Source organism: Schistocerca nitens, chromosome 3 (genome assembly GCF_023898315.1).
Source record: "Schistocerca nitens isolate TAMUIC-IGC-003100 chromosome 3, iqSchNite1.1, whole genome shotgun sequence".
NCBI lineage: Eukaryota > Metazoa > Arthropoda > Insecta > Orthoptera > Acrididae > Schistocerca > Schistocerca nitens.
The window spans coordinates 261,424,345-261,439,638 of NC_064616.1; the positions used below are offsets into that span (position 1 = coordinate 261,424,345).

Consider the following 15,294-nt stretch of genomic DNA (forward strand, 5'->3'; position numbering starts at 1 on the left):
CCCAGACTGTTGGACTGTTCATAATGGTCAATAAGATAGAGTTCTTTTCTGCTGGCCTCCACGTTTGCCTGACCTCATGCCATGTGAATTTTTCCTTTGGGACTTAATAAAAGATCGTGTTTATGCTCCTCCACTATCTAATGATTTGGCAGAGTTGAGACTTGGAACTGAAAGTGCTATTGCTTCCATTACTCTGGACTTCTTAACCAAAGTTTGTAAAGAATTGGTTTTTACATTGGATGTATGCCATATAACTGAAGGTGCACATATTGATCATTTGTATGAAAAACTATATTAGTTTACTTTGAATTTGATGTATGATTTACTGTGAATAGTCTAAATTACACTATTATAACATACCATTGAAACTGGGACATTCTTTATGTACACCCTGTATTTCCTGGCATCAGAAATGCATCTTGTTATGTAAATATTTCAACATATGACTATAATTCTGATTGTACCTCCTTTATATCATTTTAATTCACTGATTTTCACAGATTGTGAAAAAGGAATCTTAACAATGGGAAAAATTTTCGGAAAAGCCAACCAAGTGGCACAATAATAGAGTATGTTGCTGTCGCAATATTACTGCGCAAAGCTGTCAGAAAGAAACCAAACACATTGCACTCAGCCTACAGCACAACCACCACTATCAGTCTCATGTACAGTTTGCCATCATTGGCTGGATTTGCTTGGAATACAAGCCTTGCTTTCGTCTCCAGTCTTTGCACCACCTCTCTTTTGCTATTCTGGCAAGTCTTCTCCTCTCTTCTGAATGCTTTCTTCCACTTCTTTTGGCTACTTGTCCCTTGGCTCTCATTCCATGCCTCCTGCTCTCCGTCTTCTTCTTGTGCATCTTCCTGGGCATCCTAATCTCATCCATTTTCCTCACATCCCCATACCATTTTAAATTTTGCCACTCAATCTTCTCTTGTATGGGCTCTTCATGTGTTATCTTCCTAACACATTTATTTCTAATTTCTTTTTTCCATTTTTGTTTCACCTATCAAATTTGTCAAAAAATCTTTGTTTCACTTGTTGATGCCTTACTTTATTCACCTTCTTTCATAACCCAGATTTCTGCACCTGCGCAGTAGAATTGGTGTATAATACAGAGGGGTCCAAAAAAATGTATCCACTGTTTAAAAGTCCATAACTTGCAAACTAATTGACGGAGTTGTCTCATTTTTGGTGAAAGTGTAGCTTAAAGTCCAACTTAAAGATATCGCTGGTCACCATTAACATCCACACGCAAACGATGCCACCGAACTGCAGCACGAACTACTGACTGCAACGCGTTCAGTTGGATATTTGCACATGAATGTATGATGGATTCTTGAAGTTCATCCAATGTGCGTGGCTTTTTTCAATAAACGATGTCCTTTAGTGTTCCCCACAGGTAAAAGTCCAGAGGAGTTAGGTCTGGGGAACGTGGTGGATACTCCACAGCACCTCTACAGCCTATCCATCTTCCTGGTAGATTTTCGTCGAGATACTCCCTAACACGATTTTGGTAGTCGGCTGGGGCACCATCTTGTTGAAAGTAAACTCTTCCGTCTCCATACAAGTCTTGGATGGCAGGTAAAATGGATTTCTGAAGCTTTAGAAGGTACACCTCACCGGTAACTGTGCCGTCAAAGAAGAGTGGCCCAATCAAGCCCCTGTAAGACAACCCACATCGCACATTTACTCCTGGCAAATTCACGGCTTTGTCTACATGGATGTTAGGATTTTCGGCGGCCCAGTAGATGCAATTGTGGCGATTTACTGTACCATTGAGTGTGAACTGTGCCTCATCAGACCACACAATCATCTCTGCAAACTCTTCATCGTTGCGCACCATGTTAATAAACGACTTGCAGTACTCCATTCTACGATCTGGGTTGTCCTCATTCATTGCGTGTAGCAATCGTGGGATGTAGCACTTCCACTCTGCTGTATTCAAAATTCGCTGAACACTTGAGCGACTCACTCCAGTTTCACAGGCACACTGTCTCACAGACTTCTGTGGTGAGCGAGTGAATTGTTGTAACACACAACGGGAGTTAGCTGGACTTGTTACTGTTACAGGTTGTCCAGATCGTTGTTTGTGCACATCTTTAACACAGCCTTCAGCTTCAAATTTGTCTCAAATGCGACGAATTGTTAAACGTGTCGGTGGCTCTGTTTGATACTCATTTCGCCATTGCTGTTGAACCTCATTAATGTTTTCATACTTAAGATACCACTTCAAATCTGACTTCCTTTCATCAAATGTAAGCCTTGTGCCAGCCATGTTTACTCGAGTAACTAGGTGCAACTAAGAACAAAACACTGACTATCTGGCAACTGTCATCTGACAAAACAAAACAATGCAATAAAATGCTTGTGTGGCGATTGCCGGATCTACAAACTATTACACTACCAAAGATTAGACAACTCCATCAATTAGTCTGCCAGTAATGGACTTTTCAACAGTGGATACATTTTTTTGGACCCCTCTGTATATTATATCACCTTCTTACTATTCTGGGGGACTTGTTCCATATAATTCATCTCACACTGCTCATAAAGCTATCAGGTTGCCTTGCTATCCTGCATGTCCACTTATCTCTTTGTAATTTCAACCATTTTCCTGTTTTATACTCAGCAGGAACTTGAAGATTCCTACCTCTATCAGCTGCTCCCCACACTGTGTTGTGTTTATAATACCTGTATCATTCTTTCTAGTTGTGACTACTAGCTCACACTTATTTTCAATAAAATTGCTGCCATCCTCTTACACAACTTATTTCCAATCACCTATTTGCCTCCGTACCTTCTCCTTCTAGTTCCCCCATATTCTCATATCATCTGCACACATCATTGCTGTCATCCTGTCTCTCTTGCCACTTGTATCATTGCATCACCAACCACCACTATGAAAAGTAATGAAGACAGTATACTTTCTTGTTTTAAACTGTGTCAGCTATCCTGTTCTCTCTTTTCCCGTGCCTGAAAAACTTACACTTTATTGGTACAATTCCTTTATTTTCAGTACCCACTGATTCTGCACCTCATTCCTTTTTTATGCCTCCCACACTTTATCTTTGGATACAATGTTATATGCTTTCTCTGAATCCAGGAAAGCCATTGATAGATCTCTCCCATAATAATAATAATAATAATAATAATAATAATAATAATAATAATGTGTTCCTGTCTTCCAGGCCTACGGAGCTTTCATTTGCTTCCATACAGCTCTCATAACTATATACTGCCACTATGTATCCACGCTTTCCACTGTTCTGTCAATTTCCACACTTATTTCATCCAATCCCAGTACCTTTACTCCTTTTATATTCAACAGTGGATTCTCCACTTAGATCCTTTTCCATGTCCAGTTCACCATCTATTTCCCACACATGTCTTATCTTCTTCCACTGCTCCATCTCAATACAACAAATCATCAAAATATATCCTCCACAACCTCTTAAAGTCTTCCTTCCCTACCTCATTCCCATCATAATCAACCATTATTATATTCTCTGCCATTCCTCTTCTCCCATTTCTTATCATTCCAAACAGTATTTTTGTACTTTGTTTACTATCTTGTCCATCATCGTGGTCCGTTTTGTGATCCATTTTTTTCTTTTTCTCTGCAATCACATTTTGTGCCTCTTTATTTCTCAGTTTATATTCTTCCATTGTGTCTAATGCCCTTTGTTAAAACCATACTGTAAACACCTTATCGTCTAGAAAACTGCTTCTTTAACTTCAGAATTCCACAGAAGTGTCTCCTTGTATCTCCTCCTATTACCAGTTCTTCCACACACTTCCTTTGCTGCTTCTACAACTGTGCTCTGAAAATGCTTCCAGTCTTCCACAGTTTGCAGCTCATCCACCAGAACTGTGTTTCATGATTTCATCCGATATTATTCCTTCAACTCTGCATCTTGTAGCTTCTATACTATTATTCACCTCCTTGGTTTTCTACTCTTTTTCCCACCTTTATTTTTCTGTTGTTTATTACCAGTCAGTGGTCTCTATCCAAAGCCTCTGATGGTAATACATTAATATATGCTTTTTTTGCATCATTTGGTGGTGGGGTGGGATCTTACCTGTGTTACTCTACTAAAAGTCCACATCTGGAGTTTTGGTGCAGAAATTGCACTTCACTTTCCTTGATAGGCGTCTTGAAGTCCATTCCCTTCATTCTTTGGTGATAGTTACTGTAACTGTTTCAGCCACTGAAAAGCGATGTTGAAAAAACGTTGACTAATTACCTACCAAACAATGCCACATAACTCAAGATTGGAGGCAACATCAGTAAGTTTGGTGAAAATATCTGGTGTTTGGGATTCTAATAACTTGGGTGAAAGGTTTAAAGTTCGATTAATTATGTTCTATTTCCTCTGAAACAAATTCTAAATTTCTTTCAAGTCCACATTTACTGTCAAAGAACATTTAACATTGCAAGTTTTGTACTGTTTTAAAACAAGTCTTCACATGAAAACAGACAGAAGTTTACAAATCCAATCAGAATAAACTCCACATATGGCACAGCCACTGACCCACAGCTATTCCTGAGTTACTGTTTCAAGTCATTCAGTGGTCTTCTTAGAGGAATTGCTTGCCATAATATTTGGAGAATGTTCACAAAACATGCCATTTGGAGTTGCTGTACAACAAGAAAGTTCACACACAAATAACTTCCAAACAAAATCATTTAAAATTTCCAAACTTTTGCTAACAGGCATAAAACTGTAGTTGTTTCATAATTATGATAAAAGAACAAAAGATTTCCTTCATCTTAGCTGAAATTTGTGTGGCACATTTCCACATGTTCTTCACAGTAAGGAGCTTAATGAGCAACTCTTTGATACACAGAAGCACAGTACAATGCCCTACACTAAAATGCAGGAAATGCTAAATCTTATTGGCTAATGATTTTGACAGAGCCAGAGAAGCTCCAGCTCTCAAATACTCACGGTGATTCCCAATTCATTCAACAGGGTTACAGAAAGCAAATTATGAAAGAACTTTTGGATTTATGAAACAAAATTTAAGTAAAAAAGAACAAAGTTTGAGTTATCCCAAAAAAATTATATATAAATTGATTTAATACCTAATTTTCTGTTCTGGCTGCTCTTACACAAAAGATGCACACTGGACATAAGTCACACGACTCATGATTGGACAAAAATTACCCCACACATACTTACTTTTTAAGTAGTTTTCAATAAGATAAGACATTCTCACACTCCACATATGTCTTCCATGCCCTCTCTCACACACTCTCACACTCTCTATGTCATGCACACAGTCGAACATAATTAGATAATAATTTAGAAATGATTACTTTTAATCATCCAGCAACTGTAAGAAAAGCAAAGAAAATTCTAAAAAAAAAAAAAAAAAAAAAAAAAAAAAAATCTATGAACTGAATCCTTGTTTGGTTATAGTTTTGGATGAGACTATTAGTGAATACATTATAATCATCTCATGTGTGTTCCATTACCAGATGCAAAGTTTGTTTTGTTTGCAGATGATACATACATTGCAACAAGTAGTAAATTAAGTACGGTTTCAGAAACGGCTGCTAATCAAGTTTTCACTGACATTAACAAATGATTTAAAGCCAGTTCACTGTCATTAAACTTTGAAAAGACCCACTATATGCAGTTCAGAACCTGTAGGAGATTTGCTTCCACATATGTATAACGTATGAAGACATACAGTTAGAAGAGATTGACATTATTAACTTTCTGAGATTACAACTCAATAATAAATTCAACTGGGTAATGCGTGCAACAGAATTGTTGAAGCACCTAAACAAGTCTGTATCTGCAGTGAGAATGATGTCAGATGTAGGAGATTTATTAAAAGAACTTGCATACTTTCATTCTGTTATGTCATATGGTGACATATTCTGGGGTAGCGCGTCAAACCGAGAAAAAGTTTTAACCGAGAATAAGTTTTTAGCATGCAAAAGCGTATAATAAGAATCATTTGTGGTGTAAATTTGAGAACATCATGTAGAAACCTGTTCAAGGAACTTTGTATTCTGACCACTGCTTCTCAATATATTTATTCCTTAACGAACTTTGTTACAAGTAATATGTCTCTATTTCCAACCAATAGCTCAATACATAGTTTCAGTATGGGAATAAGAACAATTTACTTAAAAAAGACAGTTTAGACAGAGTTTGAAAGGCTTTTTGTAGGCAACTACTTCTTCTCTATAGACCAGCTTTAATAAAAATTACTGTAAGATTGCAGTTTTGACAGCACTTGGTCATAACAGTCAAGATTAGGTATGTTTTGTATGATAAATTTGTTAGAAGTGCATAACTATATTTCATTCTGACATTGTATTAATTCTGTAAATATTAGCAGTTCCACTTCACTGTAATGCATTCACATATTTTGAAAATCTCCTGACAGGGTAGTGAGTATTATACTCAAATGTTTTATGTTTTTATTTTAGATTTTCTTACTTGTCCACACCCATGAGAATCATGTAATTTTTGGGTCTATGCGATAAAAACTGAATCTAATCTTATCTGGAAAACTGTCTGTTTGAAAGTTGGAAAATACTTCTTATCATGCACTTTGTCATGTGTAGACATTTTAAGTGGTGTAACAAGACAAGTTAACTTGTTGATAAATCCTTCCTCTGCCATGGAAAACAATCATTATTATGTATGGGTGAACAGGCCTCGCAAGTATGGATCCATAATCAAATAGCTCAAAAATGCATCTCCATTGCACTAATTGTGCTAGAGAATACCATGAAAATATTCACCAGTCTATAATGCTGCTCCTGCCAACTTGACTTCTTCAAGGAATGGGCACAATTCACTTGTTTTCAAACTTACACCAAAGTACAGTACATCTGCCTGTGAAGCTGAGGTAATGGCACATCAAAAAAGGCTACATGCCGTGGGTTATTTCCAAGATTGTTGTGTTACACTGTTACCTCCTAGTCGATATGGTCAGTGAACTATTCCATAGTGTGTTTGTTGGTCCTCATACACTTTTATAGTTGTGTTCACATTGTCCTGCTGTCACTAGGCTACTCGCAACATGTGTTCACTGCAGGGGCTTGCTAACTTGCCGTTTCAGAAATTTGATTTAAGGTCAAGGAAATGTGAAGTGCAAAAATTTATAAACTAGAACTTAGGTTATAAAGTATGTATGTATGGTTACAGTTTTCATTTATAATCTGAGATTATAGTGAATTACAGTGCTGTCAACAGGTACTTTTTTCCGTTTACAGAAGCCCAATGAAAGGAAGAGGCCAATTCAAAATACCAGAAATAAAACAACATAACAAATTAGATACATCATCAGATGCAGATGAGTTCAATGATACATATGCAAGGGTAAGTTATTGTCAATGACATGGTGTAATTGCTGCATGTTTACAGTCTCATATTAATAACAAAACTGAGTCTCAATTTATAGAGAGAAAGAAAACAAAACTCAGAATGGCATAACATCAGATATGGGCTCCCTCGATGATTGATTGGTTGTTAACCTTGTTCAGTTCACAACCTAAGTGTTAATCTTACATATATATTGCAGTTTCAAGCAAACCAAAATCACTTACAGATTCCATAAATATGCAGTTTATTGTAGAATGGTTGTCTGATATCTTTGGGAAAAAAATTTGTGACACATGGGAATATTGGTGATGAGAGTGCACCTAAAAGTAATTAGAATTTGAGACTTTGTGACATATGTGGTCTGAGTGGGGGCACAGTGAAGTGGGGGATGCCCCAGTGCTTGGGCCACTTCTGTTCCTTATTTATATAAATGTTATGCCCTCTAGTATCACAGGTGATTCGAAAATGTTTCTGTGTGCTGATGACACTAGTTTGGTAGTAAAGGATGTTGTGTGCAACAATGGCATTGTTTCAAATAGTGCAGTTCATGACATAAGTTCACGGTTTGTAGAATATTAACTAATGCTAAATCACAGCAGGACAGTTTTTACAGTTTCTAACACACAATCAACAAAATCCTATGTTTTAATTTCACAGAATGGGCTATGATTAGTGAAACTGAACAGTTCAAACATCTAGGTGTTCAGATATATAGTAAACTTTCGTGGAAAGCCCACATTCAGACTTAATGCTGCCATTTTTACTATTTGAACGGTATCTGAAGTAAGTGATAGTTCAACACAAAAAGTAGTCTACTTTGCTTATTTTCATTTGCTTGTGACATATGACATTATATTTTGGGGTAACTCTTTCCATTCTCAAAGGATATTTCTGGCTCAGAAATGGGTGGTTTGGGCAATAACTGGTGTAAGTTTGTGAACCTCTTGTCGACCCCTGTTCATTAGTCTGGGTATTCTGACATTGACCTCTCAATACATATATTCTTTACTGTCATTTCTTCTTAACAATATCAGCTTATTCCCAAAATTAGCATCTTTCACTCAGTTAATACTAGGCAGAAATCCAATCTGCATTAGGATTGCACTTCCTTGACTCTTATGCAGAAAGGTGTGCAGTATACTGCTGCATCTGTTTTCAGTGCGCTACCACAAGAATTCAAAAATCTTAGCAGTAATCCATGCACTTTCAAATTGAAACTGAAGAGTTTCCTCATGGATCACTACTCCTATTCTGTTGAGGAGTTCCTTGAAAAATTAAGATGATTCTTGTGTTACATTGTTGATTGTGTTCATATAAACTTATGGCTTGTCTTTATTTGGGTTCATAAACATTTTATTTTATCTGTCATTACTGGTATGTTGTTGACATGTTCCATGATCTTGTGCAGATTTGCTCCTCAATTTGGTCCTATGGAAATAGACGTGTAAAACAGTAAATAAATAAAATTGAACTAAAGACACAAGCAGCTAAAATAGGTCTTCACATCTCCTTTGAAAAAACTAAAATATTCACAATCATCAAGCACTCATGTAAATACCTCAAAGTTCAAGAGCAAAAGATTGAAATAGTAAAAGAATTCAAATATCATGGAGAATGGATTAGTTGGAATGCTTGGGAAAACAAAACAATGGACTCAAGAAAAAATAAACTTTAATTGGCCTTCCAACTAACAAAGAATACACAACAAAAAATCCCTTTCATGGGGGTCCAAAATTACACATTACAAGACAGTGATTAAGCCAGAAGCACTGTATGCAGCAAAAACACTAAACATGAATTTCAAAGGCCAAATGGAGAAACTTGAGCTAAAGGAAAGAAAAATTTTAAGAAAAATCATAGGACCAAAATTTCAACACAATAAAATTATATACATCAAAAATGAAACTCTCTACAAGAAAACTGAAAAACTTTCAGATACTATGCGAAAAAGGAGGATAAATTTTTATGGTCATCTCAGAATGAATTCCAACAGATTAACCAAACAAATCTTTGACTTTTTCTGTAACCGCAAAACAAAACCCAACTGGTTTAAAGAAGCTGAGAAAGGCCTAGTAAAATTAAAGATTTCAGAAAATTCACTTATCAATTGAACAGCTAAATAAGGTTCCAAGACAAATCTACACAAAAGTCCAAACCCTTTCATCTCAGAAGAAGAGAGGAAAAGAAGATCAGAAAGAATGAAGAAATACTGGACCCTAAGAAAAGAACAATGCACAAAGAAATGATTTATCCAGCATACCTCAAAGAGGGTGAAACAGAAGAAGAAGAAAGAGGTAGTGTTTGACAGCAGTAAAGCCATGGCTAGAAATTTATATGGATAAGAAAAATAGTACCCCACTGTCCCTAATCTCTATCTACAAGTCTTTGTTATTCATCTTTAGATATTAAAGTTTTGGAAAGCACTTTCAACCATTCGGTACACCCTTGCTCCTGTTTGGTACACCATAGCTCTGACAAGTTTCTGCCAGTCCCTAATTTTTGTCTGCTTAAGTGCACTCAGCTTTGAAGCTTTGCTTTAAATTAACAGCTGAACATATTTCAAAGTAAGTCATGTCAAATTTGAACACATTTCCTTCTTTATCAAAGATTAACATAAATTATTTTTGTTCCTTATTAATATTTAAGCCCTTCTGCTGAGATGAAATTTTGTACCCGTTTTCATCTCCAAGTTTCATACCCTCCACACCTTTGATTTTCTCCTTCCTATAAAAAATTTAACCAGATTTCCTCTAAATCGATGATATAATTTCTTTTCTTGCATTAATCTGTAGCTGTCTTGCTTCTCCTCAAATGACATTATGTTTAGATTGTTAATTTTGTCAAACCTCTCAGTAATGTTTTCTACAATTCTAGCTAGAACGTAAGGAAAGAAACAGATTTCCACCAAACCTAAGCCTTGTGGACAATCCAAGGATGCCCACAGACTGCAAGTTTTCAGCTAGTCTTGCAATAGATAGATGTATGGTGCTGTTTCATGCAGTCACATTTGTTTGTTGCTGTTAATACAATTTGACAAAAATTGATGATAATATTGACACTGCCTGTAACTTCTCAGTAGATTATTACAGATACGCACTGATATGCCCACAGATATCAGAATTCTCACAACCTTTTATCAACAAAGTAACTATTACTGTAAACATTCACAGATATATCCACATCAGTGCAGACTTCTAGCCATGGTCATGGTAATAGGTGCTGTATGGGAAGTGGTGTCAACAGTGAGGAGTAGGATTCCAGATGGTAATAAGATTTACTAATTTCCAGCATTCTGGAAGTCATGATGTCAGCAACTGTATGATTTACCAAATTATGCAATAAATTGTGGAGAACTGTTGAAGTTGCACTATTAATTTTCTTTATTACTTGATAACTAGTTTCAAACCTACGCTCATTATCAAATCATTGGATAAACTATGCAATAACACCCATTACGACAGCTCCATGACTGTTCATTCTAGTTAAACACAGCTTGTAAAGCATCGCAGGGCTGAATTTCATTCAATAGATATTATTGTGTAGCTTATTGGATAATTTGATAATAAACTTAGTTTGAAACTAGTCATCAAGTAATAAATAAAATTAATAGTGCAACTTTGATGGTTCTCTGCAATTTATTGCATAATTTGGTAATGAGATTTATACTTACAAATAAAAGTCCTTCTACATCTTAAAAACAGTACAACAACCACATCACAAGGTCTGAAGATATTTCCACTTTACTTTTCCACAATATTTTGAACTCAAAATTGAGCTCAGATTATAGTATAAGTAACTCTCTCCAAATAAGACAGAAAAATGTAAATATACATATGTTCAGCTATTAGTTATAAACATATATTCTTAGTGACAACTCTTATAAATGTTCTGAAAAACATTTTTTGTGTATTATAAGCCTCCTTGCATGTGCAAAGTAATCTTTCTGCTCAAATAAATCTTTGTACTTAGAAAAATATTTTCATTAGCAAAACTGATAAACTCACATTCATGTGAAGTATACACTTAGGAGTAAACAGCAGATCAACTGTGTAACTAGGATAAACACAAGGTGTTTTTCTTTCACCAATTACATTTTAGATGGAATGGAGTCAGCACTATTTTTGAATAACAGATTCAGTTACAGTCGCGTCACTTCATTAATGTAGGGTGTCACAGGAGGAATGGTCAGTATTCAGGGATATAACAGGAACAATCATTCGAAGCAAGAAAAAACTAATAAACATTGGCTCGCTCTAAAAATGTGTACCTTAAGATTGAGCTATCAGCACTACTTCACCTTCGATACTGTGAAACAAATCTCTTCTGCAGCAAGCACTTTCCTTTCCATATTTTGAGAGATGGTAGTGTCCAGTAAACGTGGGCTGCAAAATGTGTACATTAAGAGCTATGAGCACGTGGTCGGTAAACAAGATATGTTTCACAGTAGCGAAGATGAGCAAGTACTCATAGGTCATCGGTATCCACTTTAGAGCCCATGTTTACTGGACTTTTTTTTTTTTAATTGGGTCCATACTACCACCTGTCAAAATATGAAAATGAAAGAGCTTGTCGTAGAAGAGATTTGTTTCGCAGTATTGAAGATGTAGTAGTGGTCAAACCTCTTAAAGTATGCATTTTAGAGCCCATGTTTACTAGATCATCCCTGAAATGTGCGTGAATATTGACCATTGCTCCTGGGACACACAGTATATTTTTGATTATTCCATATTTGTAATATGATTGTTCTCATTTTTGATGTGATGTATGGAAAATGCGTGGTGAGTCAGACATAAACTTAATTAATTTGCTATGAAACTGTACGTTTTATTTGTACCTTTTCAGGATTCCTTTTGTGTTGATGACATGGAGGTGGAGTCACTGCATTCTGATAAAAATGAATGTGATATTGAGGAATCGAGACATTATATAAGAAAGAGACGCAGAAAAGTACTCAAAAAGTCATCTAAAAGATGGAGACGTATTACTGGTTGTCATGATTCAAATACAGATGAAACTGATTGAGAAGTTTTAATTTGGAAATTAAAATAAACATCTAGTCTTTACTCACTGTGTTGAGTTTTTAAATAAATGTTAAAAATTACTATATCTTACTACCTTCGATCTTTACATGAACCATGTATTAAAGTGTCATAGTTCTAGGATGCTTGTGATACTATTTTGATAGTACCTCCCGTTAATTTTATAGTTTTCTACTGCAGTCTGTAGATGTTAATGCATCATTACTCACCATCCCTTTAAGCTTTGTTGCCAATTTTCATATACTCTTTATACCCCTGCCTCCATCCTCTCTATTCTCCCCCTTCTTCAGTCCCCAGTTCTCCTACACACATCAGCCACCTAACCTGCACATCCCTCACTTCACCACTTCTACCTCCTCCTCCTCCTCCTCCTCCTCCTCCTCCCCCTGCTAACTAGCTCACCTTTCACTTCACCCACAGAGACCCCTTACCCCTCATCCTCTCACAACCTCCTGCTCACCTCTGACCTGCACCCATTTACTGTTCCACCCTTCATTCCCTCCCCACCTGCTCCAACTCCACCCTCACCTTCACCCTCTCCACCTCCACCTCTCCCATCCATCCCTCCACATTTGCTCCACCCCACACCACTTGCCCCACCCCACGCCACTTGCCCCACCCCACGCCACTTGCCCCACCCCACGGCACTTGCCCCACCCCACACCACTTGTCCCACCCCATGCCACTTGCCCCACACCACGTGCTCTGCCCCAACCCACGCCACCTGCTCCACCCCACACCGCACCACCTGCACCTGCTTCTCTTCCCACCTGCTCCTTATACCTTCACCACCTGATCCTCATCAACCCTCCATGTGATCCTCATCCCCTCACCATCAAATCCTTCTCTCCTTCCCACTTGATCATCCACCCTTTCCCTTTCCTGCCCTTCCCTTTCCACCTTCTCTCTCCCCCTCCCAGTCTCTTCTTCTCTCTCCCCCTCCCAGTCTCTTCTTCTCTCTCCCCTCCCTTATTTTTCTTTATCTCCTCCCCTCTTTTTTTTATCTCCTCCCCTCTCTTTTATCCCCTCCTCTCTCTCTCTCTCTCTCTCTCTCTCTCTCTCTCTCTCTCTCTCTCTCTCTCTCTCTCTCCCCTCCCTCCCTCTCTCCCCCCCCTCCCTCCCTCTCTCTCCCACCCCTTCTCTCTTTACCCTCTCCTCTCTTTTCTTGCTCCGTCTTTTTCTTTTTTCCCCTCCCTTTTTTTCTTTCCCCTCCTTCCTTCTCTTCCTTTCTCCCCCCTCCCCTCTGTTTCTTACCCTTCCTTCCTTTTCTTTCTTTCTCCCCCATCCCTCTGTTTCTTTCTCCCATCCCCTCTTGTTTCTTTTGAACCTTCTCATCTATATATCTCTCCTTCCCACCTTTCTCTCCCTCCCGCCTTTCTCTCCCTCCCGCCTTTCTCTCCCTCCCGCCTTTCTCTCCCTCCCGCCTTTCTCTCCCTCCCGCCTTTCTCTCCCTCCCGCCTTTCTCACCCTCCCGCCTTTCTCACCCTCCCGCCTTTCTCACCCTCCCGCCTTTCTCCCCCTCCCGCCTTTCTCCCCCTCCCGCCTTTCTCCCCCTCCCGCCTTTCTCCCCACCCTCCCTTTTCTCCCCCTCCTCCCTTTTCTCCCCCTCCTCCCTTTTCTCCCCCTCCTCCCTTTTCTCCCCCTACCCCCTTTTCTCCCCCTCCTCCCTTTTCTCCCCCTACCCCCTTTCTCCCCCACCCCCTTTCTCCCCTTACCCCCTTTCTCTCCCACCCCTCTTTCTCACCCACCCCTCTTCTTCTTTCTCCTCCTCTCGTCTGTTTATTTCTCCCCTGCCTCTTCTTCTATGTCCCTCCTTTTTTTCTTTTCTGCCCTCTGTTTCTTTCTCCTCCTCCCCTCCTCTACTCTTTTCTCCCTCTCAAACACCTTTTCTCCATTAGCCTTTTACTCTGCCCTCCTCCTGCCCCCTCTTCTTATATTTCATGTCTCCCTCTTCCCCTTCTTTTTCTCCTAGCCTTCCCCTCCCCATCCCATTCCCTTTTTCCCTCTCCTCCTCCTCCTCCTCCTCCTCCTCCTCCTTCTTCTTCTTCTTCTTCTTCTTCTTCTTCTTCCATTTCATCTTCTCCTCCTCTCTTCCTCTTCTCTTTAATCTTCTCCTTACATTTTCATCTCTCTTCCTCTTCCTCCTCTTCCTCCTCCTCCACCACCACCACCACCACCACCACCACCACCACCAGCCCCTTCTTGTCTATTCCCCCCTCCTCCACCTCTGCATTTTCATCATTCTCCCCCTCCACTTCACCATTCTTCTTTTCAACTTGCTTTTACTTTTTGCAATTCTTGTCCTTCCTCTTCAACATTCTACTCCTTTCCTTCCACATTCAAATCTGTGTCTGGCCACTGTGATTTAGGTTTCCTATGATTTACCTCAGTCGCTCCAGTCAGATGCAGAATGGTTTCTTTGAAAGTCCATGGCTGATTTCCTTCCCCATCTCTGATACAACCTGAGTTTATGCTCTGTCTCTAATGAATTCACTGTCAGCAAGACATTAAACTATAATCTTCCTTATACTTGAAAAAACCCGGGCTTGTGCTCCATCCCTAATGACTTTGATGACAACAGGACATTAAGCCATAGTCTGTCTTCCTTCCTTCCTTCCTTCCTTCCTTCCTTCCTTCCTTCCTTCCCCTCCACATCTTCTAGGTCCTCTTCTTCATGTTCTATCCCATATCAATCTTCCCCTTGTACGTTATCTTGCTCTACATTATCACCATCATCTTCCCCCAGACCCTTTGCTCCTACTGTTCATGACTTCTCCCATTTCCTGTTCCTCAGCACCTTTCATTTAAGTCCCTCCTAACTTTCTTCTGCCTACCCATCTCCTCTCTTGCCCTTTCTTTTCACCAGCCCCTCTCCTTATCCACTTCCTCCTCTTTTTAAATGA

The 15,294-nt window shown here is 38.7% G+C and overlaps 1 protein-coding gene across 3 annotated transcripts in view; it reads left to right on the top strand.

Annotated features, from left to right (window-relative positions):
- LOC126248230 (Fanconi anemia group M protein) overlaps nt 1–12,403 on the top strand; it is a 238,925-nt gene extending 226,522 nt beyond the window's left edge. For all 3 annotated transcript variants that reach the window (XM_049949058.1, XM_049949057.1, XM_049949056.1), the window contains 2 exons: nt 7,244–7,349; nt 12,195–12,403. In XM_049949058.1, coding sequence (XP_049805015.1) covers nt 7,244–7,349; nt 12,195–12,374 — 286 coding nt within the window. In that variant the 3' untranslated portion in view covers nt 12,375–12,403. The remainder of the gene's footprint in view (nt 1–7,243; nt 7,350–12,194) is intronic.
- Nucleotides 12,404–15,294: the final 2,891 nt, after the last annotated feature.